Source organism: Anas acuta, chromosome 4 (genome assembly GCF_963932015.1).
Source record: "Anas acuta chromosome 4, bAnaAcu1.1, whole genome shotgun sequence".
NCBI classification, from domain to species: Eukaryota; Metazoa; Chordata; class Aves; order Anseriformes; family Anatidae; genus Anas; species Anas acuta.
The window spans coordinates 60403832-60426215 of record NC_088982.1 but is presented as its reverse complement, the minus strand read 5'-3'; the positions used below and the strand labels follow the sequence as shown (position 1 = coordinate 60426215).

Below are 22384 nucleotides of genomic sequence, written 5' to 3'. Positions count from 1 at the left end.
GTCACCCCGCGGCGCGCGCCTCACGCATCACTCACCCCCTCCCCGCGTCCCCCCTCCCTCAGCCCATTGCGAGGTTACCCGAGGTGACGCGCATGCGCGGCGCGGCGGCGGGCGCGGGGCGCTGTGGGTAATGTAGTCCCGGGGGCCGGCCGGCGGCGCCCAGCGCTGTGTCTCCGCCGCCGCCGCCGCCGCTTCGCCGCTCGCCGCCCGCCGCCGGGCGGGGCCGTGCCGGGGCGGGGCGGGGCCGCGGGGGTGCGGCAGCCCCGGGCTCGGCGCGGCGGGGGGGGCGGCGGGGCCGCCGGGTGAAGGGCAGCGCCGGCGATGGGCGCTATGGGGTGAGTGGGGGGGGGGGCTGGGGGGGGTACTGGGAGCACTGGGGGGGAACTGGGGGCTGGGGGGGTCAGGGGAGGCTGTGCTGGGGGTACTGGGGCAGCCCCCGGGGGTACTGGGGGGGGAGATGCGGTGCTGGGGGGCACTGGGGGGGCAGGAGGGGGGGTACTGGGGGTACTGGGGGCAGCCCCCGGGGGTACTGGGGGGGAAATGGGGGGCTGGGGGGCACGGGGAAGCTTTATTGGGGATGCTGGGGGGGAAATGGGGTGCTGGGGGGTCGTGGGAGGCTCTGCTGGGGGCACCGCGGGGGGAGATGTGGGGCTGGGGGGCTGGGGATGCTCTCCTGGGGGGGATATGGGGTGCTGGGGGCTGAGAGGCTCCGCTGCGAGGCATTGGGGGGGTTAAAGGGGGGGGAGATGCGGTGCTGGGGGGCACTGGGGGGGCAGGAGGTGCAGCACCCATAGGGGGGTAGGGAGGGGGTCCACGGGGTGCTGGGGGGGCTCCCGGGGGCACCCACAGAGGGCACGGGCTGGGAGCGGGATGTGGGGTCCATGGGGGGAGGCTGTGTGTGGGCAGGGGGTCTGCAGGGCAGCGGGGTGGGGGCTTCCCCATGGGTGCCCGTCAGCACCAAGGTGGAGAGGTCACGGGAGGTGCCGGGAGGCTGAACCGGGGCGCTCGGTGCCGCTGGGGGGGGGACACGCAGCCTGGGGGGGACGGGGCTCCGGGGGGACACTGACACAGGGCACGGGGCTGAGCGGGGTGGGGGTGCCGGGAGGGAGGCTTGGTAGGGGGAGCAGAGCGGCGGCGAGGAGCGTAGCAGGCCCCTGGTGCTGCTGTTGTCATCCGTGTGTCTGTTGTGTGTTATTTCCAGCTGATTGGGGAAGATGGAAAGAGGGAGAGGAGGAGGAGGAGGAGGCGGAGGAGGAGGAGGAAGGAACCTGGGGGGCTCCGGCTTGCACAGGAGCGTGTACTCCCAGTCCCAGCAGCAGTACCATTACCCGGCCCCCTCGCAGGGGGGCTGCATGGAGATCCAGGAGCTGGCCTCCAAGAGGGTGGACATCCAGAAGAAGCGGTTTTACCTGGACGTGAAGCAGAGCTCCCGGGGCCGCTTCCTGAAGATCGCGGAGGTGTGGATAGGGCGAGGCCGGCAGGACAACATCAGGAAAAGCAAGCTGACCCTCTCCCTGTCGGTGGCCGCCGAGCTGAAGGACTGCCTGGGGGACTTCATCGAGCACTACGCCCACCTGGGCCTGAAGGGCGGCCACAGGCACGAGCACAGCAATGGCAAGGAGCAGCACTCGAGGCGGCGCCAGCAGCACCCGCCGCCCTCGCCCCCGGGGTCGGTGGGCTCGGAAGAGCCCCCGCACAGCGTCCTCAAAACGGAGTACATCGAGAGGGACAACAGGAAGTATTACCTCGACCTGAAGGAGAACCAGCGGGGGCGCTTCTTGCGGATTAGGCAAACCATGAGCAGGGGACCGGGCATGATCGGTTATTTCGGCCACGGCCTGGGACAGGAGCAGACTATTGTCCTCCCGGCGCAAGGGATGATTGAGTTCAGGGATGCTTTGGTCCAGCTGATTGAAGAGTACGGCGAGGGGGACATCGACGAGCGCAGGGGCGGGGGCGACGACCCCCCCGAGCTCCCCGAGGGCACCTCGTTCCGGGTGGACAACAAGCGGTTCTACTTTGATGTGGGATCCAACAGGTACGGCATCTTTCTGAAGGTAAGTGAGGTGAGGCCGCCCTACCGTAACACCATCACGGTCCCGTACAAAGCATGGACAAGGTTTGGGGAAAATTTTATCAAGTACGAAGAGGAGATGAGGAGAATTTACAACAGCCATAAAGAAAAGAGGATGGATGTCAGAGGGGACAGTGGTGAAGAGCAAGAGGGTCTCGAATAGAGTGCATTGGACTGGCCGTCTGGCAAAATAAACAAAACAAAAAGCAGAAATTGGCGAGAGGGACTGATCTGTAGTCATTTGAAGTTGCCCCGTTGTTTTGTAAAGCCCTTTCCGGTAGCTCGTACTAACTCCAGTACATAATATTGCGGGAGTCTGGTTATCGTGCTAAATTACGCCCAAAACATCTCTGTATTTCTCATGAAAGTAACAACCTCCCGAGTCTGTATGAGTCAGCTTCTTCGAGTGTGGAAGACTATGGAAGTATGCGTATCAGCACAAAAAAAAAAAAAAAAACGGCATTCTGACCTTTAAATAGTCTAGATAAGGCTTGTATTGCACTTCAGCATGGTACAAAAAAAAACACAACACCCTCATGCTGAAATGTATCAGTTTCTGCTTATGACAGGTTTTCTGGAACTGAGTTCTGTCTGTACTCAGTCTAAAGGCTGAGCAGCTTAGCTACAGGGCACCTCGTACAAAAACCAACCCCCTTTTAATTGCTCATACATGTATGAGGAGAGGTAGACGTTTGAAAATTGGGACCTGCAGGTTGCTGAGTTTGAAAGGATATGGGTGAAATCTCGATAACCGGTCAGACCTTTATGATGTGCTGGTGGAGAGCGGAAGATTTGTCCATAACCTCATAGTCCTGTGCTAACCGAGTGACCCGAGTATCCCAGGACAGCGAAGCTGTGCTCGAGTGCTAAGCCTTCCGAATTAACGGCAACGAGTAATAACCCACTCTTCATCTACGTGCTCTGCCCACGCGAGGCTGATGATTTTTTTTTTTTTTTAACGCGTTTCTCAAAATTTCGAGAGCTATTTTTGTATGCGGGGTGTTGTGGGTTCCAGCAGGCGGCTGCGGAGCGGGTTTTCTGAGGCTGGATGGCTGCTGTGATCGAGGTTCCAGGGTTCCCTCCCAAAAGTGAGATTAACGCGGTCGGTGTTACACGCACGAGGACGACAGCTGGGCGTTTCTCTCCTCCTGCCGAGAGAAAGGCCTTTGGGGGGTTTGGTGCACCGCTTGATTCCTATAAAAATGCATCTCTGTCATATTGATCTGTAGCGCGTTTTCAAAGCCGTGGTTAAGGCTGCGTCAGGTTTTCTGTCAGGTCGGTTTTGCAGATGTTATTACCGTAAGATAATACCCGTGCCCTCGTGTCACCCCCTTCCCACCCCGTGTCACCGCTGGGGCAATTCGGTGTCTGGCTGCTCACCTTGCAGCACAAAGTCCTACTGGTGGCCCTGTGGCCTGACCCTTGCAGTCCTTGCAAGAGTACTCCTCTGCCTGGAGGGAAAGTGCGCAGAGTTACCACTTTAGCAGGCTTGAAGAAAGACTTTGAAAATTCTTGGTCATTTCTTCAAAACGTGTAACTTTGGGGTCGTTTTCAGCCCTTGGGTGACCGGTTCCTTCCCTCCTGAAGGCAGTGGGCGTTTGGTTGAGCTCCAGGTCCTTTAAATTGCCCACCTTTAAGGTTGTTTTTGAAGAATGTGTCGCTCTGTCTAGTCAGATATTTGTAATCGTTTAAATTGTTTTTTTTTTTTTTTTGCAGAGTGGCCTAGTGTGCATGTGGGCCAGCTGTTTTCCAACCCAACTATTCTTTTTTTTTTTTTTAATTTGTTCAGAAAGGTATTTATCTGCAACCAGACCGTTTTCACTCTTTGTCTGGACCCACCTGCACGCTGCATGGCTGCGCTAAATCCAAAAGCTATTGCCTGTTACGACATTAACCATAGCAAGAAAAGCTGGGGAGGTGGGGGTGGGAACTAAGAGGATAATCTGGACTTTAGTTTGGGTACTAACGATAGTTGATCTGTTTTAACTTTAAAAAAAAAAAAAGGAAAAAAAAAAAAGAAAAAAAAAAAGCTTGCACCAAAGTCACCAAAGAACCTTTAGGAAATGTTACAGTTGTGACAGGAAGTAAGAAAGTTAATTTCACTGTTTTAGGTGATTCCCCCTGTACGTAAACTACATATTGCAGTTACAGCAAGCAAACATTTGGCTTAGTGTCACAGTGACCATCCGTTTCTGCACAGATTGCTCTTTCAGGCACTTTTTCAAGTCTGTAAGGGATTTTCTCATTCCACCACTGGAACTGCTAGTGGACCACGATGAACCAGCTGGAGGCGGTGCGGAGTGCTGGTTCATCTTTGCTTGTAGGGTTTTGCTCACAATGTTTTTAACAGGCCCATTAAAAAAAAAAAAATTACAATAACTTCATGTCCTAGTGTTGGTGTGAAACCAGAATTTAGCAAAAGAGTCACGGATGCGCAAGCGAGCGCATCCCTGGCTGCTGCTGCCCGTCACAGTGCCTGGAGTAAGGAGGAACTTGCCGCAGGTTGCAGCCACCTGGAGCTATGAATGTACAACCCTTTTACGCTCACCTTCCCGTGCCCATGTGGCATTCCTCCCCTACGTGCTTGACATCTTCCAGCCCGCGACCCCGTTTGCCTCCACGCATCGTGAAAGCTCCTGTGTTGGAATCTGCCTCGGTTAGGTGTGTGTTGTAGATGGTCCTGCATTCCTTCTGTTCCTTTACTGTTAGTGAGGAGAAGAGTCGCAACGGGCAAAGCGATTGAAAAGGCCTGTTTTCTTCACTGTTAAACAAACAAACAAAAAAAAAGGCAAGATGCAAAATGGCTTTCCTTATTGCTGCCCACTTGGCACTTTGACGAAAGGGTAACTAAGTGCAGCTGGCTGCGTCTTAGTTAGGCTGGTATCAGCGTGTGTTTAAACCATTCTTTTTTTAAACCTTTTTCCTGTGTTAATTAATTGGCCTTCTGATTGCATTAGTGTATTGTGAATAGCACCCAGGAACTCAGTGCCTGCTGGCTGTGGGGCAGGGCTGGGTCCCATGGGATTCACTAATGCATGTACTCCCCGCGCGGGATGCACCTTAGTATCCGAAACTGGATCGGGATCTCCAAGTTCACAGCCGACTACCAATGGGTAAACCACTAACGACGGGTTTCCACGGAAATGTATAGCACTGATGCTTGCAGATATTGTCATTGGAGGATAATACAGACTAACTCAAAATGTAGCAATGCAAGGTTGTACCGGTCAGATTTGGAAACGGGTTCCTCATTATTTTTGGCAGTGCGCTTTCGACCTCCGAGAGCAGCGGTAATGTAGGCTGCTTGTGCGCCGAAGGGCCCATTGCAGTGCTGGGAATGCTGAGTTCCTCATGCATTTGAAGTGCTCGTGCTCTGTGCCCTAAAACTGCCATGTCCCTTAAACTTGAGAAAACACAAGCTTATTTGCACTAGAAAGAACGGCCAAAAACAATTCTAGGAGGACAGGGTGAAGAGCACCAGTCTGCACCTCTTTTCTCACAAGAGAATTTCCTATGAAAGCCCTCACCTCTGTTTCAAAATTGTGTGGTCCAGGCAGAAAGTCTGTCAGTTCAATAACAAAATCCTAATGCACTTTATATTGTGTAAATACTAGGGGCACGTCTCTGCCACTGGCCTGGCAGGGGGTGCTTCAGCAGCGTAGTCTGATTCTGGAAGAGGTCGCACCCCACATGCCCGTGTCTAGGACGGACCTGTTGTACTCGCTTGGCCCAGCTCCGTTCCCGTTCCCGTGTTAGAGGGACAGGCACGGAGGTGTGGACCCTCCCGGCCCCTCGAGGCAGGACGTTGAGGTGCGGTTTGCAGAGCTCCAGAGCATCCTCAGCTGGTGGCGGCCCCGCTGCTTGCTGCGGCTCCCTGGCGGCTCTGAACCTGGCCCTGAACGTTGATGCCAAGGCTTAAAAAAAGGAGCTTTTCATGGAGATAGTTTTACAAAGCCGAGTTGTCGTGCTCGGCTTTCCCCTCCATCAGAGCAGACACTCGTGCTGGCCCTCACGGGTTTGTTTTGGGTGGAAGGGGCTGCGGGGGCTTCCCCTGCACCGCTGGCCTCAGCCCGCGGCCTTTCTCGGTGAAGGACTAGCAGGCGAGCGTGCTGGCCGGAGGCTGGAAGGCTTTCTGTGGCCAGGTTCCCTGTGTGGCACTACAGAGGAGGTGACAAAAACCCAGGCAGCCGGCCCAGCCTCCCTGCATCACCTCTCGTGAACTTGGCCCTGAGAGAGGCAGCGGTGGCGGCAATCTGCTCTTCGTCGTGTTCCTTATATGTATCCGATATATAAAAGTTCATATTCACGTGTAGGCATTAATATATTTATGTGAGTATATCCTAGCCTGTAGTAGCTCGTAGCGAAATAATCTATTTATCTGAAGTACACAGACTAAAAAGATGGGGCTCAAGAGGCAGTGTCTCCTACTAGCGGTTTGGATAAACGCGTTATTTCACTGAGAGCTCTTTGCTGCTTATCACGGCCCTTTTAAGGTTTCTGCTCTTAAGCACTCATCTCATCTCTTAGGTTTCCAGCAAGGCTGCAAGGGGAAACGTAGGCTGAAGGAGGCAAAACTCTTCCTGCGGGGCCTTGTGCAGGCAGAGCAAGGGCTGCAGGTAACAGCCAGCTGCTGCGCTGCGGGCCACATCGCGCCATTTTAAAACCCACCGCAAACCATTATCATCATCGTGTTCATAAAATACGAATCAAAAAACACCAAGCAATTACCAAAATCAGCTTTGGCATCTGTTTTTTTCCTGATGTCATCTAACGGTGGTGCCATTTGTCTGCCGTGGCCTGTTGGGGTGAGCTGAGCTCGTGGGGAAGGTGTCTGGTAGTCGCTAGGAAGCCTGCTGCTGGCTAGACTTGCAGCCCTTTTAGCCAAGTGTAGTAGTTTTTCTAGCAGAAAAGGGGTTATTAGCGTGTATTTTTATTGTGCGGACTTTGCACCCTGTGAAAAATTAATTAATAAGCAGGTTTTAGTTTCATTGCATTCATACTTTTTGCTGTACATAAGGTATATATATACAATTTATAAAGTAATTCTTAAAGAAAAGTGTACTTTCCATTTAATTTTCTATGCTATTTCCTCCAAAATTAAAATGTCCTTTATTTTTAATTATTTAACAAGTTGTGTTGTCTAAAATCTGCCTTTCCCCTCTTGCCCGTCCACTTCTTTTAAACAAAGCTCGTATCTGAGATGCCTGCTTTACCCAAGTAAGACTGGAAGTAAAGGCTCCACTGACCATAGCACAAGCTCCTTGCTTTTTAGTCCTCTGTACGGATGCTTTTGGCAGAAATCTTGCAAATATCATAGTGGCAGAGCTACATGCACATGGTAGTGAGTACATCCAACACCCGGACCGCTGCGGGCCTGGTGTGCTTTCCTAGCTGTGGGCTGGGGCCTGGGGCTGTGTCCCCTTGGACAAGGACAGTGGCTGAGGCCTGAAGTGTCCCCAGGCTGAAGCTGTGCTCCTTGTCACCTGTGCACGTGGCGTCTCCTCATGGTTTCTCTGCCGATAGGGCTGCAGGGCATCGTCTCCGTTCAGCAGTGGCTTTGTCTCCTGTACATTATTCACGCTACCATTAGTGATGTCTTTTGTCGACCCCACTGTCCTGGTGTTTTCATCCAGAGCCATGAAATTTCCATTGCGTGGCTGCAAAACCAAGCAGGTGGGAGTAGCTGGAAGAGCAAGACATGCTTTGCTCTCCTTTGTGGGAGTCCGACACGAGGCCCACACGGGGCCTGGTTCTCATGAAGCTTTGCAGCTTCCCTCCGTGCCCGAGACACTTGTAGCTTCTTATCTCTCGGCCTGCCAGGGCTGTGCACACACAGCAGTGGGCATTTGTGGTAGTTCGGCCTTGCCTAAAAACAGATGAAATCTGTAGGATAACAGGAAAGCAGCCCTGACAGGGTATGAGGTGCTTCTGGGCTCGGGCATTTTGGGAAAAAAAAACAAACACCTGAAGCCACATCTGCTGCTGCTGTTTCTCCAAAATCCACAGAAGCTTTAATCAGCTGACGCCAATTTTTACACGATAATCCTGGTGCTACCAGTTGTCACTGTAATGGAGTTGTTCTTCCTGATATTTTGGCATACCCGTGCCGGGTTCCCCACCTGTATCTCCACAAAGGCAACGCTATTTTCAAGCATCGTGTTGAAATCAGACGCCGGGAGCTCCCCGGGGTGCCGTCGGTGGGTACGGGGAGCTGGGAGGGTTCCCGAGGGTTGCAGGCAGCTTGCAGAGCACGGCGGCGCGTTTCCACCACCGTGCCCCTAACGAGACGTGGCAGGGGAACAAATGACAGGAATTATCAGGTAGCTTTTCTTGCTGGCGCTTCGGGTGAAGCCAGGCCTCTGGCTTCTTCCGCAGAGAAATGTTAGGTCTTTTTTCTTTCTTTCTTTAATAACATTAATGAAAGTCATAGGAGGCATTGATTAAGAATTGGTTTTCTAGAAATGTCAAAGCATGTGCCAAGGTTTCAGGCCTTGGCCGGCGCGTTGGCATTTCTGCGATGAGTGTGGTTAGGTTGTTCCTGCCGCCTGTCGAGGTGCCCCGCGAAACATAAACCCACAGCCTCGGGGGGCCTTCTCTTGCCATTAACTTCTAGAAATCCATACGCTGGTGTTACATTCTGGTATTTCTGCGTGTGCTGTGCGTGTTTTGTGTTTGTACCGTCTCCAGCAGTACTGACCCCATGTCGAGGCGCCTGGCTGCCACCCCAACAAAGCTCTCACTAATGACTTTCTGCTCATCTCCCTGCTCGACAGGCTACCTTGAAATGCTTCACCCGGCACGTGGAAATCACTATCTCTTTAGAAAGTGGCTGCTGTAAATTCTTTCCAGAGACCCACACTGCCTTTCAGGTGTTCAGCCCTGTGCTACGCACTGGTATCGAACAGGAAGGAGCAACAGCTCCTGCATCCGAGCTCTTGGGCAGAGATGTGCTAGTTAGATAGGTTGCTCAGACACTGCAGGGCAAGTCCCTCCTGCAGGCAGAAGGACTCTGTGTCTAGCTGTTTTATAATCTTGATAATTTGCCCTGCACAGATTTAATTTGAGGAAACGATCACCCTTCATGGCAGCTGCTGGAAGACAGTGGGAGCTGAGGCTCTCTGCCTAGCCCCACCAGGCGCAGTGCTGATACAACATCTGTGAGTTTATATACGTGACACACTGTTTAAGATAGAGGCAAGGGAGAGGTGAGTGTTTTATATATATATATATATGCATAAATATATAAAATAGTATTTTTTTCCTGTTTCCAATAGGTCCTTCACTTTTGGTACGTTAAAACTTTAGCTGTCGTCTGTTCTGTTATCAGTATCCGATATGTTCAACGTGCAATACAAGCAGGGAGATAGATTTCGCAAGCAATATCAGCATAACACACTCTTAACGGTAGATCTTTACGCTACAAATTGCATGCAATAGAATCTCCATTTCGGAACAGCAGAGATGATGTGGGATAAACGGCACGGGTTAACCTCAGGCTCCTGCAAGTATTCCCATCTGGTCGTTGTTCTCAGCACATTTTGTTGGCAAGAAGCAGCAGGAGAGGGGGAGTGAGAGCAGAGACGAGCGCTTCCCACCAAGGTAGAGGAATGAGTAGGCAGGAGGGGGTGGAGGGAAGCAAGGACAGGATTCGTGCTCCGGGGAGTCACAGAGCACAACGAGTGCTGCCTGCGGTAGGGGAAGAGGTGGTAGTGCCAGTGCCTGTGTTCCTGCAGCGACTCGGGGAGAGGCAGGGAGCCTAAGCCCTGTCTCTGCTCTCAGGGGCCAGGCTGGGTCTTCTTGGCCCTGTCTCGCTCCTCTTTGGGCACGTCTGTCCAGCAGTAACAGCCTGCCACTGGGTCACCTGCCAGCCCAAGACCATGCAGCACTGTGGACTTGAAGCGCTGAGTCTCACCGACAGACCCCATCAGGGCCAAGCGGATCCAGCTGAGGACATTGCTGCTTTCCCAGTTTGCAGACTCAGGTAACTTCATTTTTACCATGCTGGAGGGAGCCTGGGCTCGGCCAGGAGTACGTGCAGAAGCGTAGGGGAACAGACAGGCGTTGGTTGCCTGCAAAGGTTGCTCGTGCCATCTCAGTTTTTGCAGCATCGCATCTGCTTTTCTCGCAGCAGGAGCCAGCGGGAGCTGTGTGAGGGAGCGTGGTGCTGCCTTTAGGGCAGCTGCTCGTTCACGCTGCCTAAGAAGGGTGCAGGGAAGGTTGGAGAGAACTAGAGGGAAAGAAAGGATGGCCCTGCTGAAAGCAGCTTTCTAGAAATGCGTTCTGCGCCATCTTTGCGAAAGGGTTTGTGTCATTTTTAGCAAGGCTCTTTGCAGGTGATTGCCACCGGTGTAGACTTTCTGTTCCCAGACACTGCTGTAGGTACTCGGAGGTCTGCTCTACAGGAGCAGGCAGTGTTTGTGGCTGTTGAGAGCTGTGCTTTGAACAAGTGATGTGCTGCAATAACTGCAGGTACTCCGCAAAATCTATCAGCATCGCAAGCTGGGCCTCCCGGTAGCGAGACTGGGTAGCTTCGGCTTTATTCTGCCTGTGCCTGTGTTCCCCACTGATAAAACGGGGTGAACGATACCTCCCTACCTCACCAGGGTATGAGAAAGTTGAGTTCATTTGGCATTGCATTTTTGTGGTCAATAGTGATGATCTCCAAAAGCAAAGTAAGACGAAATTCTGGGTGCAACACACTGAATAGATACCTCTGCAGAGTTTGGAAGATGCACATAGGTAAGGCTTGGGGTACATACAGAACAGTGAATCAAAAAGAAATCCATAATCTAGAGGAGAAGGGACAGTCGTAAGAGATTGCAGATTTAAACTCTCTATGCACATGTCCGAAGGTCAGAATTAAGGTTATTCAGAAAATCCTTAGTTCTGGCACTTCCCGACTTTTGCTCAGTTTTCCAACTTTTTTTTTTCTCTGCTGTTTTGTATGAAACTACACTGGTATACTGTCTTCTTGCAAAAGACGCTTGGGTGTTAAATAGATTTGGGGTTTTTTTTGGTCCCGAATGGCATCAACCTGACATTAAGCTTTAATTTTGCTGTTGTGGGGCTGCCTCTGATGGTATGTTTCAGGGTCTACACAACAAAAACCACCTGTATTTCTTCCAAATTAAACAATGTGGAAAAATCTGCTCTCTTAAACTTCCAGTGCTGGATATTCACCATCCTCCCTAGACATGGTTTCCATGGTTCACCCTGCTTGCTCTTAGATACTTTCCCTCCTGTCTAGCCTGTGTTTCCTGTGCTACCATCTTCCTCTGTCCCTGTCTGTCTTAAAGGCCACATTCTCAAGAAGAGTTATGGAAGCAGTTCATTCCCTTCCTTGCTTGCAGCTCTTTTACATAGTTAAAGACTTGTCCGGTCTCTTTTGCATCCTCTTCTAAGCACATTCAGAGCCTTCCACCAAGGGTAGTTTGTAGCCCTCATCGTATTTTTGCTGCTTTCTCTAAACTCCTTCTGATCAGTCTGTCTTTCTTGAACCCAGAATTAGAGAATCCAAAATCGGGAGAGATACACGTGCTGCCATCTTACCAGCCTCGAGCAGAAGGAGAACAAACAATTTAAGGTTTTATACACCCAGCATGCTGGGTTTTGCAACAGCATACTTGCTGACTCGGGCCCTGTTTGTAAGTCTGCGTCCTCCCAGGTCACAGAGCTAAGACAAAAGCACTCATTTCTCACCCTTCGTCTGTACAGAAGCTTTTTTCTGCTGTAACACTGAAGCTTGCATTTGCCTTGACCAAGTTGCATCTCGTTTCTTTTCAGATTATTTCATGACCTTGTCAAGATCAGTTTCAGTTCTAATCCCATTCCTCCTGGAGCTCACGGTCCTTCCCAGGGACGCACCGTTTGCAGGTTAACTGGTTCTTACCCATCATCAAATCATCCATCCACATGTGGAAGAGAGCAGTACATAGGGCAGGCAGAACTCATCGGGACCTCTCTTGATACATCCCACCAGATTGACTGTGTTGCTAATTAAACAGGCTAATTGTAGAAATCATAACCTGCTCCTCCTCGAGGCTGTGATTTTTTCCAGCTGCTGACTTTTGTTTCTCCCTGCTTTTTCTGAGTCTGAGTAGGCTATACAGAGTCTAAACAGTAGTTCTTGCCCTTCTTTAATAGCCCTAGAAAATCCAGACTATTAGGATACTACAGTACACATTTTCCACAAAGCCTTGCAATATCAATCTTTTTTTTTTTGTGCACGGTAGGGTGGCAGAACACCAGCTAACATTCATGCCTTTGCTTATTTCTGAATAGGACATAGAAAAAATACCCCGTCAACAGGCCTCCTCCTAAATATAAAAGTTATTTTCATTGACACCCTCCCCACCTTCACAATATTTATATTTGGATTGCTTCAGTGGTCATGAGCTCAAGATATGTTCCTGTCTGTAGGCTTTCTCTGTAGGCACCCGCAGGCTTGGGTTAACCAGGAGTACGTGAGGGAGAGGAAAAAACGTGTTCCTGCAAACCAGCCTCAGAAGCTGCCCGTGGTCTAACTGTCAGGAGAAATGATACTGGATAAACTGGGGTACTCTAGGTGTAAGGGTCTCCTCCAGCATTAACAAGGTACCTGTTTAGGCACAAAACTAAAAAATGCACCTAGTGGCTGCCTGTGCCAATTTAGTGTGAGATACAGGCTTTGTGTTGCGTCCCAAACCTCCCAGGGATTGTTGCGTAACAGTGTAAAACATTATTTTCATCATGCAATAATTTAAATAGTTACCAACATATTTACCTGAATTCTGCCAATTTTAAGAAAATTTGGTTTTAAATTGGCATTCATCTGTGATCCTTCTGCTTCTCCTGCCATTTTTTGTTTGCGCTTGTGTCCTGTCATTCCCTCCTCACCTTACATCGATGGGACTTCTGGTTTTCTGTAATGTTAGCATTGCTGCTATTTGTTTCGTAAAAATTGGGGTCTCAAAGCAAAACCGGCCAACAACGCAAATTTCTGTTTTCCCTGATCCTTTCAGCAGTTAAAGACTCAACACACAAAGAACTCGTTCTGCTTTAAACAGATTTGGAGCATCAGTTCATCATCGGGACCTGAAAAAGAAACCAACATTAGATCAGTATTTCTAATGGAAAAGGTGTGACAGTGGGGTTTTTGCCTTTCAAGGTGTTTGAAAATCTGGCTGCAAATCACCTTGCATTGTCAGGAGCGTCAAACAACTGCAACTGCTTTGAGTAGGCAATGGAAATATCTTGTACTCCATAGGTGAAATACTTGGTTTTTTTTTTGAATTTAGCAAGATATTCAATGTTGACGTTCACTCTCAGACAGCTCTGTCTCCTACCTGGGCTGTTTCTGCTTTCTCCATACCGGTTTTAGGCACCTTTTCTTATTTCTTGGGCAGTGGCTACGTGTCGGGCTGCTCAGAAAGCCTTTCCGTGAGCTTGTCGTAATGTGGTTGTGCCGCCATCTCTTTCCAAGCTGTGCTTTGAGCAGTGCCCATCCAGCGATGCGAGATAACTGCTTGAAAAGCGCTGGGTTTTAATTTTTTCTCCCAACTCCCAGAAGCTTCATCTGTGTTGAAAGTTAATTGGATTTTCCTTCGTAACGTTTTTATTGCAAGGTGATCTGACAGTTCGGTGCAGGTATAGCCATAAAGCAGTGCCTCCCGTTCCGTGCAGGCTCTCGCACTGCTCTAATCACTTGACACACGTATCTGAGCGCCTTCCAGAAGCGCGTTTAAGCATATGACTAACATCTGTCACACCGCAGTTGTTCTTTCTTTCATCCTCTTCCTATGGGAAAGGCTGAATTTGCCAGTGCAGCCCTGGTATTTTGAACATAAATTAATTATCCATGCTGTTCGGCGATGATGTCCTACAGGGTGAGCCGAAGCACGTCTCACACCAGCAGCAGCGGCCCTGATGGCATCGTGGCCGGGAGCAAACCAGAGGACTCTCGGGCTCCCGGGTGGCCAGGTTTGACATTGGCACCGAAGGCTTGCGTTGCACCGGAGGAGAGCTTTCCTCACCAGTCTTCAACCAGCTTTAAATGCTGGGGGAGGTCAAGGAATGTCGAGGATTTAGCTATGTTGCTCTGTGTTTCGGAACTATCTGATGTAGAAAGGTCATCTCGCCTCCCGAGGGCTTCGAGTGCAAATGCAGAGCCCGAGGCAGCCCGTGGGTTCAGGCAGAGGAGGGGTGATGGAGGCTGGCAGGTTGAGCCGCGGCCTCAGCCCACCCCAGATGGTGGTGCTGAACATTACGTAGGGCTTGTTTTAGTTAGGGCTTGTTTTATTGTTTTATGTATTATTTGTTTTATTTATTAGGACTGTAACCTGGTTGCAGTTAGAGCTACAATAGCCTTTCCCAGCCGCCAGGCACAGAGCCCCCAGCCTAGGGTTTGGAATACACAGCTCAAGTTGTCACGGTCATTTCTCCTGGTGCTTCTCGAGAAAGTTTCTGTTGATAAATGTGGTCTAAAATGTAATCTGGCTTCATTCTTTCCTGAAATTTCACAGGCTGTTTCCTATATATTTGCCCATAAAGTCGGAGTAGCTCCTAACTTTTGCTGCCCTTCCCTTATAAGACCTTAATACCACAAACCAGCTCTAGCAGGCGGGGCAAGTGGCATTCTATCATTTTATTGACGTTTTATTCTACACTCACACCAAATGCATTTCCAGTCACTTCTGGTCTCCTGGCCTGACCTTTACTGGTGGCTTCTTGATCTCTGCCCGGAGTAGCAACATCATTTTGTCCCACATATCTCATGAAGTTTTAAGGAGTTTTCAAGTACTGCGCTTGTGTTGATGAATGTGACAAGTGGAAAAGTTTTTAAAATTGCGTGTTATGATCTGTAGTCAGCCCTGCCACTGTCACATAAGTACATTGTATATACGTGGTCATATACGTGAGACATATGTAAGAAGTCAAGAGAGCAGACAGCAAACCCTGTTAGACAATAATTATGTAGTTATGATGTTGTGATGTTGTGCTGCAGTGCGTAATGTGGAAATAATCTATGATGAGGGCTTGAAATAATTCCTAGACTTCCCCTTGTCCTGGCATCTGCCAGGCTGGAAAGACGTCCTGATGTCCGTAGGCAACGTGCTGCTGGGAATCCCAGTCCCTGAGCTTTCCCCTGTGAAGGGCATGGGTTTCTTAGCCCATTTCTTGGGCCACGCTCCATCTCCCAGCCATGGAGGTAACTGAGAGTCAGTCCTTGTGTCGCTGATTCCTACGGTGGGACAAGAAAAGGATGCACCTTTCAGGCAGGTGGAGTCAGACTGGAATTGCTTCTGTAAAGATTTACAATCTCATTCCCACATGGTTGTGGGATGCAGTTTGTCCACCTAGCAGCAGGAACACGGACAATCCTTTCAGATCCAGAAAGGCAGTGCCTCACCCACTCCTGTCTTACTTTTTTTGTTTGGGCAAATCTAAAGGTTCGGCCTGGCCCCGTGCGTCGTTAGCCAGAAGAGCTGCCTGGGGCCCAGAGGGAATAGGGAATAGATTTTGAAGCCTTGTGTAAAATGCTTGGTAGTAAAATTATGGACTGCTGTGGTAAAAATAGACAGAAGCAAGCGTTTACAGTTGCTCTGGATTAAATGAAACTCACTGCGTAGTCAACAGATGTATTTCTGGTGGAGAGGCATTCACGATAGTTACATTTTTTTTCTTCCAGATTTTTGAACACTCCCAGGATATTTGTAGCACTGATCAGAACAGATATTTGCAGCAGAACTGAGCTGCCTCTGCGGACAGTCTGTTTGGTGAGGTGCTGATAAACTCAGAAGAGTTTGAAAGCTGTAGCATTGCGCTGCTGCCATCTTTCAAAGGGTTTTTCCCAGCTAGAGTTTGTGGTGGGGATGAGCTGTCATGGCCCAGACAACAGTTTGGCTTGGGTTCTCATGAAGTTACGGGTTTTCAGATAGACCCATCCAGAAACCTCTGTGAAGAGCTTTTTGAAGGAAAAGGTCTCACATAGCCATGCTGTGTCCTCTGCCACGGTCTTACCCGGGTGCAGGCAGTAGAATCACAGAATATCCCAAGTTGGAAGGGACCCACAAGGATCATTGAGTCCAACTCCTGGCACCACACAGGTCTACCCCAAAATTCAGAGCTATGACTAAGAGCACAGTCCCAGCGCTTCTTGAACTCCGACAGGCTCGGTGCCGTGACTGCGTCCCTGGGGAGCCTGTTGCAGTGCGCGACAGCCCTCTCAGTGAAGAACCTCTTCCTGCTGTCCAGCCTGACCCTGCCCTGTCACAGCCTGACCCCATGCCCTCGGGTCCTGTCACTGGATAGCACTACAGAGAACAGATCGGCGCCTGCCCCTCCACTGCCTCTCGTGAGGAAGCTGCAGGCCGCCATGAGGCCTCCCCTCAGCCTCCTCTTTGCAGGCTGAACAGGCCCAGTGCCCTCAGCCGCTCCTCCTACGCCTTCCCCTCTAGGCCCTTCACCATCTTTTCAGCCCTTCTCTGGACACTCCCCAGCAGTTTCACGTCCTTTTTGTGCTGTGGTGCCCAGAACCGCACACAGTACTCGAGGTGAGTAGGAACATCCTGTCTTTGGTGAGTTCCCACTACTGAGCACCTTGAAAGCCAACAGCATTCGTTAATGCCTCTGCATAATTGCCACCACACCGCATGCCTCGGGATGTCACCTAATGCTTGCGGTCACCGTGCTGGTGGCACCAACACGGCGGTGCCTGCAGTTCCCAGCATGCTGGCGTGGTTGAGCTGGAGGTGCTGAGCGGCCCCGTTTGTAGGCTATCCCTTAGACTTCCCACACAGGTGGGTACACAAATGGTGTGCACAGTGTGGCCGGAGGCTGCACGTCACAGCACTCCTCAGCAGGGGTTTGGGGCTGATGGCCGTGGTCCTGTGAGCTCCAAAAGGAGCACATTTACAGTGCTAAACGCCAGGGGAAGAGCGAAGCGCAAGGCCTAGCTCTAAAACTGTGTTCAGCTGCACCACTTAGGTGTTTTTAGCTTATTTTCTACTCTTTGGCAAGTGAATGTTGTCAATCAGTGTGAATTTAGCACATCCATCTCCCATTCCCCTCCCCCTAATCATCAAAAGTGATTTTATTTTCAAGTCCTCTGAAGACGCAGCGTGTCTCCTGTCGTGCAATCGCTTTGCTTTCTCTCTGAGACATGAAAGGCTGCCGAGAGAAATCCTTTTGCGGGGCCCATCCCGGGCACTGCTTGCCCTTTGCTGCTGGTGGCAGTGACCTGCTGCGCCTGGGGAAAGTCCCATTTCCTGCCAGCCCAGAGACTATAGGCCAGGTTTTTATGTTAACCTCCAAATACCTGCTGCGCCTGGGGAAAGTCCCATTTCCTGCCAGCCCAGAGACTATAGGCCAGGTTTTTATGTTAACCTCCAAATACCGAAGGCCCCATAACGCCCCCAACCTGGCAGAATTAGGAAAAAGGCTTTTTGGCTCAACCCCGTGCTTAGGGCGCTGAGAACAGGCACTGCGTGTGACAAGGTGAACCAAACCTTGCTCCTCTCATCTCCGAGCACAACCTTTACACTGACATTTTCTTCTTTTTGGCCATGCCGCAGCAAAGCAATGGTTACTTAGCCATACAGCAACCCTTGCACATTCCCTCTGTGACCGTTCCCATCTCGAGGAGGGTTGCACGGAGCAGTTACCTACGGCAGATCTGATCACGCACTCGCTGTAGACTCCCTGCTTCCCCCGACTGCCAGCCTGCAGAAGCTTGCTTGTAGTCAGCATATAACAGCTTCCCCAGGGACGCGCCTTTCTGCGTCTACTACAAGTATTGCTGTGAGCTTCAACTATTGCTTCTTGCCACAACTTGATGTTGTGCCTCGATCCTCTGTTATACGTAACCGCAATTTTGTTTCCCTGAACGCAGAGGTGGCTGCAGTCTGGAAGTACGTGTTTTGAGCTGAACATTGCCAGGATTTCGTCCTCCCCTGGATGTTCAAATCGGTCGCAGAATCATTGGAGTTGTTTCTTTCTCTGTGCTGAACAGCAAGTCACTTCCACGTCAGCTTGGGAAGCAGCCCGAGGGTTTGGTGTGGGTTAATAAATTCAGGTAGGTGGGATGAGCACACAGAAAAGTGGGCGTGAAGACGTTGAGATAAGAGCTGAGCATCTGCCAACCTTCTGTCCACTCTCTCCTGGTCCTGTGCTGGCTTTGGCTGCTGCAGCAGGTGGCAAGGCAGGGAGCCACCAGGATGAGGGACCTTCAGAGCCTGCGTGTGGGACCTGGGGCGAGATGGCAGCAAGGGGAAGGCATTCTGGCCGGGATCAAGAGCATAAAAGGTGAGAATGGACCAAAGGAGGAGCTGCACTGTACGTTCACAGGAGACTGCCCCTTCACCACGGCATTTTGTGAATTCCTCTGCCAACAGCCCTGCTGCTGGTGACCAGGACAAAAAGTAGGAGGCAAGTGCTCCTGAAACACAAGATTGTGTCAAGCTGGTGAGCAAAGAACAGCCACGCAGCCCCAGGAGGCCCTCAGTCGCTGCCAGCTGCTGCAGACACCTGAGCCAGGCAAGGGACCACCTCCCACCTGCACTGGAAATCATGATATAACTGCAAAGGTGGGACAAAAAAAGCTCTGTTCTGGGTACCATGGGAGCCCAGCTATTTTAGCCTTCCCTCATCGTCTCGTGGGGCTCTTACTCTTGCCTGGCACCCAAGGAAGGTGGCCACTCTGGAGAGCATACGAATATTTCTGTCCTTGGGATTGGAGTGTGCCAGCACGCAGCCAGTGCGTGGGCTTCCTGCATCCCCTGTGCTCAGTAACAACGTTTCCTGCTTACACTGGCACAGGTATCCCTCGGCACCATGGAGGGTGACCCTTTGAGTTAACAAGTGATAGGTTTCTTCTGGCTGTCTTACTATAAAAAAAAAGAAGAAGAAAAAAAAAAAGGTGCTGCAGGGAATGCAACTCCAAACCTGGAAATAGAAACAGTCATTTTTGCAGGCTAAGCTGTAAAGGAGATGTCATCATGTCCAAAGTGTTAGCCCCACAAAGAGGAACAGAAAAGCTGGAGGAGCAGGCTCTTGAAATATTGGTAAGAGGTAAGAGAGACACAGCTCTTCTGGCCCTTCAGTGCCGCAGGATGAGGAAGAAAAACCATGACTTGGGGCATCCTCTCACCCTCCTTGCCCTCGTAGGCTCTCGACAGTGCGAAGTTCACCCTCCTCTGTGCTGCTACCTTACACTCCATGTCCACAAGTTTCTGTGACACAGTAAGCCCAAACTTGTCTGTGTGTCATGGGTTTTTTAGACTCTATTAATTTTATTTTTTTACCGCAATGGACTTTTTTTAACTGCTCACTAGAGGTTCCTCTCCCTCTTAAAATGGAGGGAAAAAATGCAGAAAAACTTAGCAAAAATGCCCACGCTTGCTTTCAGAGCCTGAGAGGTGCACCAGGTTAACACCTGAGGGTGGGTTTGCCACAGCATTTGGGCATTGAGGTGAGCACAGCAGATGCAGTGACAGCCTGGCTCTTTGTCCAGGCTTTGACCCTGCAGCAGCCCTTGAGCTGTTGCCACATGCCCCAGGGCTGCTCTCTGCAGCTGTTCAACCCCTGTGCCAACCTCTTCCCCTCCACAAAGCCAAGGCTGAAGGTGCTGTGCACGAGAGGACAAGCAGGAGGCTACAGCATGGGTATTTTTCACTTGCTTCAGGCTTAGGCACCAGCCTTCTCCTGGATTTTAGTCTTCCAGGAACCTGTTCTGCTGTCATGCTTGCCAGTACTTCGACCTTCCACCAAAGGTATCCCAGCTTTCTAGCCAAACAGCTGATTTTATTTATTTATTTTTATTTTTTTAAGAAGAAAAATCAATAGTTGGGTGCTAGAAAATCCTCTTTTAGCAGTGTAGGAATTTTCTCCCTCTCCCTTGAATTTTGTATGAATGCAGATACTAATGTGAAAAAAGAGTTGTAATATCAGGAAAGGAGAGATCAGAACAAAGCGTTCCTCTGGATAGACTTTGATGCAATTTTAAGCTGCTTGTAGAAGATTGGCTGGGAAGGTAAACTGATTTGGGCTGAAAAAGCTAGTGCCATTAAACTATATTAAGGATGCTTTAGTAGATGGTCCAAAATAGCTTTTTTGTCACCTCTGACATCCAGGAAAGATAAACAGATTTTTGGTCTTAGATTGAAGGTGTGATTTTTGCTGGAAGAAATTTACGTTCTTTAGTAACCATCCTGGGATGACATTTAATGCCAAAAATATTGCATGGAAACCAAAGGAAAACAAAACACATCTGAATCTACACCGGGCGAGCATTTGCGGAGCCAGGCAGGCACACGGCGTTGGGGTTAGGTGTGAGCTGTAAGCTGCCTTCCTGGCCACCCTGGGGCTCGGTCCATGCCTGGAGAGACCCCCGGACCTCCTCGCGCTCTCCTGCGTCCCGCCAGCGCTGCGACGTCGGTACTAGGTGAGAACCTGAGTTTTGGGGGTCCCTGGCTCTTGATGCAGTCCTCGGTCACCAGCTGTTGTCAGAGCTGCAGTGGCATTTTGTACAAAAAATAAAATATACATAAATACTGGTTCCTGGTTGAATTTCAAGTAAAAGGATTTTCTGCCAACTGACCCCACGCTGTTCCAGCTGTACCTCATCCTCCTTTCTTTTCCCCTGGCAGTTCCTCACTGCCCAACAAGCAAAGTGATTTCCATACAACCTCCACCTTACTCGTGAGCGTGCATTACAGACCTGATCTGGTGGTAATAAAACTCTTTGCTTTCGTGGTGCGGTCCCGGTGGTGCAATGTTCCTGCTGGCAGGCACGTGGTTACACCAGCGCAGTGTGCCAGCGGTCTCCTGCTGCCCCCAGCTTCTCAGGAACGTGTTTCGTAGTGCTGGACCCAGGTAGCTGTGGCCACAAGGTCCCCGTGAATGAATTCATCCCGTACGTATCATTCCCCTGGGTGCACATCCAGCCTTGGCTGTTTGGTCGGGATAGCATCCTGGTGGTCGAGGAGCAGCCGCTGCCAGGGCAGGACTGGCTTTCTTGGCTGTGACCTGAATTTGTCCCTGTCCCTGTGCAGCCGTCTCCCCATGAAATTTTGGCTACAGGTTCTTTGTTTCCCACTGCTCTGCATGCCTGCTGCTTGGTTTTCTTCGCCCCTTTCTGAACGACTGAACGTTCATGGCTCCATACATACGTTGTGTTTTTTTTTTCTTTCACTGTACACAAAAAAAGGGCACGTTTGTTGTCATCCCACATAGTGGGTATTTTCATGCAGGGAAAAAAAAAAAAAGATGCTTCTCGTCCACATTTAAGTAAAATTTCTGCAAAAAGCAGGAAGTGTAAAAGCCAGCTGCAGTTTGGGAATATCGTTTCGTTTTACACATCACCGATGCTTTTATTGAAAGCATTTTTTCACTTGCACAGAATTTAAAGGCTGTATGATTCTCCTGCTGAAAAGCATGCATTTCAAAGCATGAGGTTGGAAGTGTTTTTATGGTCCAGTGGGTTGCATTAGACCCACAGCTGGTATGAGTTGAACTGGACACAGCTTCCCGTAGCTGAGGCTTGTAACATTTGCTTTCCAAGCACCGGTGTGAAGGCAGAGAGCGTTTGGGCTGGAATCAGGCTACTTCCATACAGGTTGGTGCGGGCTCATTTCAGCACATCTCGTTCCTCGGGCACCATCCCAGAGCCTCCGGGAATTTTCCAGGCACAGGATCCAGGGAGCTGTAGTAGTACATATCTGCATCTGTGTCTTTTTTTGGGAGGTGATAACGCAGCCTTTTTATGGAGAATGCCATTTTGTAAATAAGCTCCTTCGCAAGCACCACCGCTAGGACTACAAAAGATGGATGATTATTTCTTCCCGGAATTGGTTTTCCGCTGCGGGATCTGTTTTTTGTTGTGATAATTTGCATATAATTAAAAATGGCCCCATGTCTTCAGTCTGCATTATGCCTGTGGTACTGAGCAATCTTGGATCGCGTTTTGCTCTGCAGTGTGCTGTGTCTGGGAATCACTTTATTCACCGCTGAAAATCAGCATTTAATTGTGGCATACGGAATATCTGCAGGCTTTGATGCAGCGAAAGCCTCTGCCTCCAAAAATAAAACGTTGCCTCTCATAAACTTTCAAATGAGTTGTTTTTGGAGGCTGGAAAAGTTGCCAAGAAAATTTGCATGAAAATCTAGCGCGCCGGCTAAAGCGTGATTCTGCTCAAGCCTTTAACATCCAGGTCTGGGCGGCGCTCAGGTAGGGCCGTGGGCTGCCGTGATCTCCTGTGCCACCCCAGCTCGGTGCCAAAAGCCCCAGCAGTCTGTTTGCTTTCCTGCCTGCCTGCAGAGATCCCAGAAGGACGG

General features: G+C 50.4%; 1 protein-coding gene across 5 annotated transcripts; it reads left to right on the top strand.

Annotated features, from left to right (window-relative positions):
* The first annotated feature begins 111 nt into the window (after positions 1–111).
* On the top strand, positions 112–22115 carry PURG (purine rich element binding protein G). 5 transcript variants are annotated; one of them, XR_011096341.1, is made up of 4 exons: positions 113–335; positions 1202–2038; positions 15741–16605; positions 17943–22115. XR_011096341.1 is itself a non-coding variant. In XM_068681563.1 (3 exons), exons 2-3 carry the CDS (start codon positions 1215–1217, stop codon positions 9198–9200), a joined length of 897 nt encoding a protein of 298 aa, XP_068537664.1. In that variant the 5' UTR covers positions 112–335; positions 1202–1214; the 3' UTR covers positions 9201–22115. The 5 variants fall into 5 exon arrangements, 4 of the variants coding, with proteins under 4 accessions (XP_068537664.1, XP_068537662.1, XP_068537663.1 ...); XM_068681563.1 differs by having other exon boundaries at positions 112–335; positions 9128–22115; XM_068681561.1 differs by having other exon boundaries at positions 15741–22115.
* Positions 22116–22384: the final 269 nt, after the last annotated feature.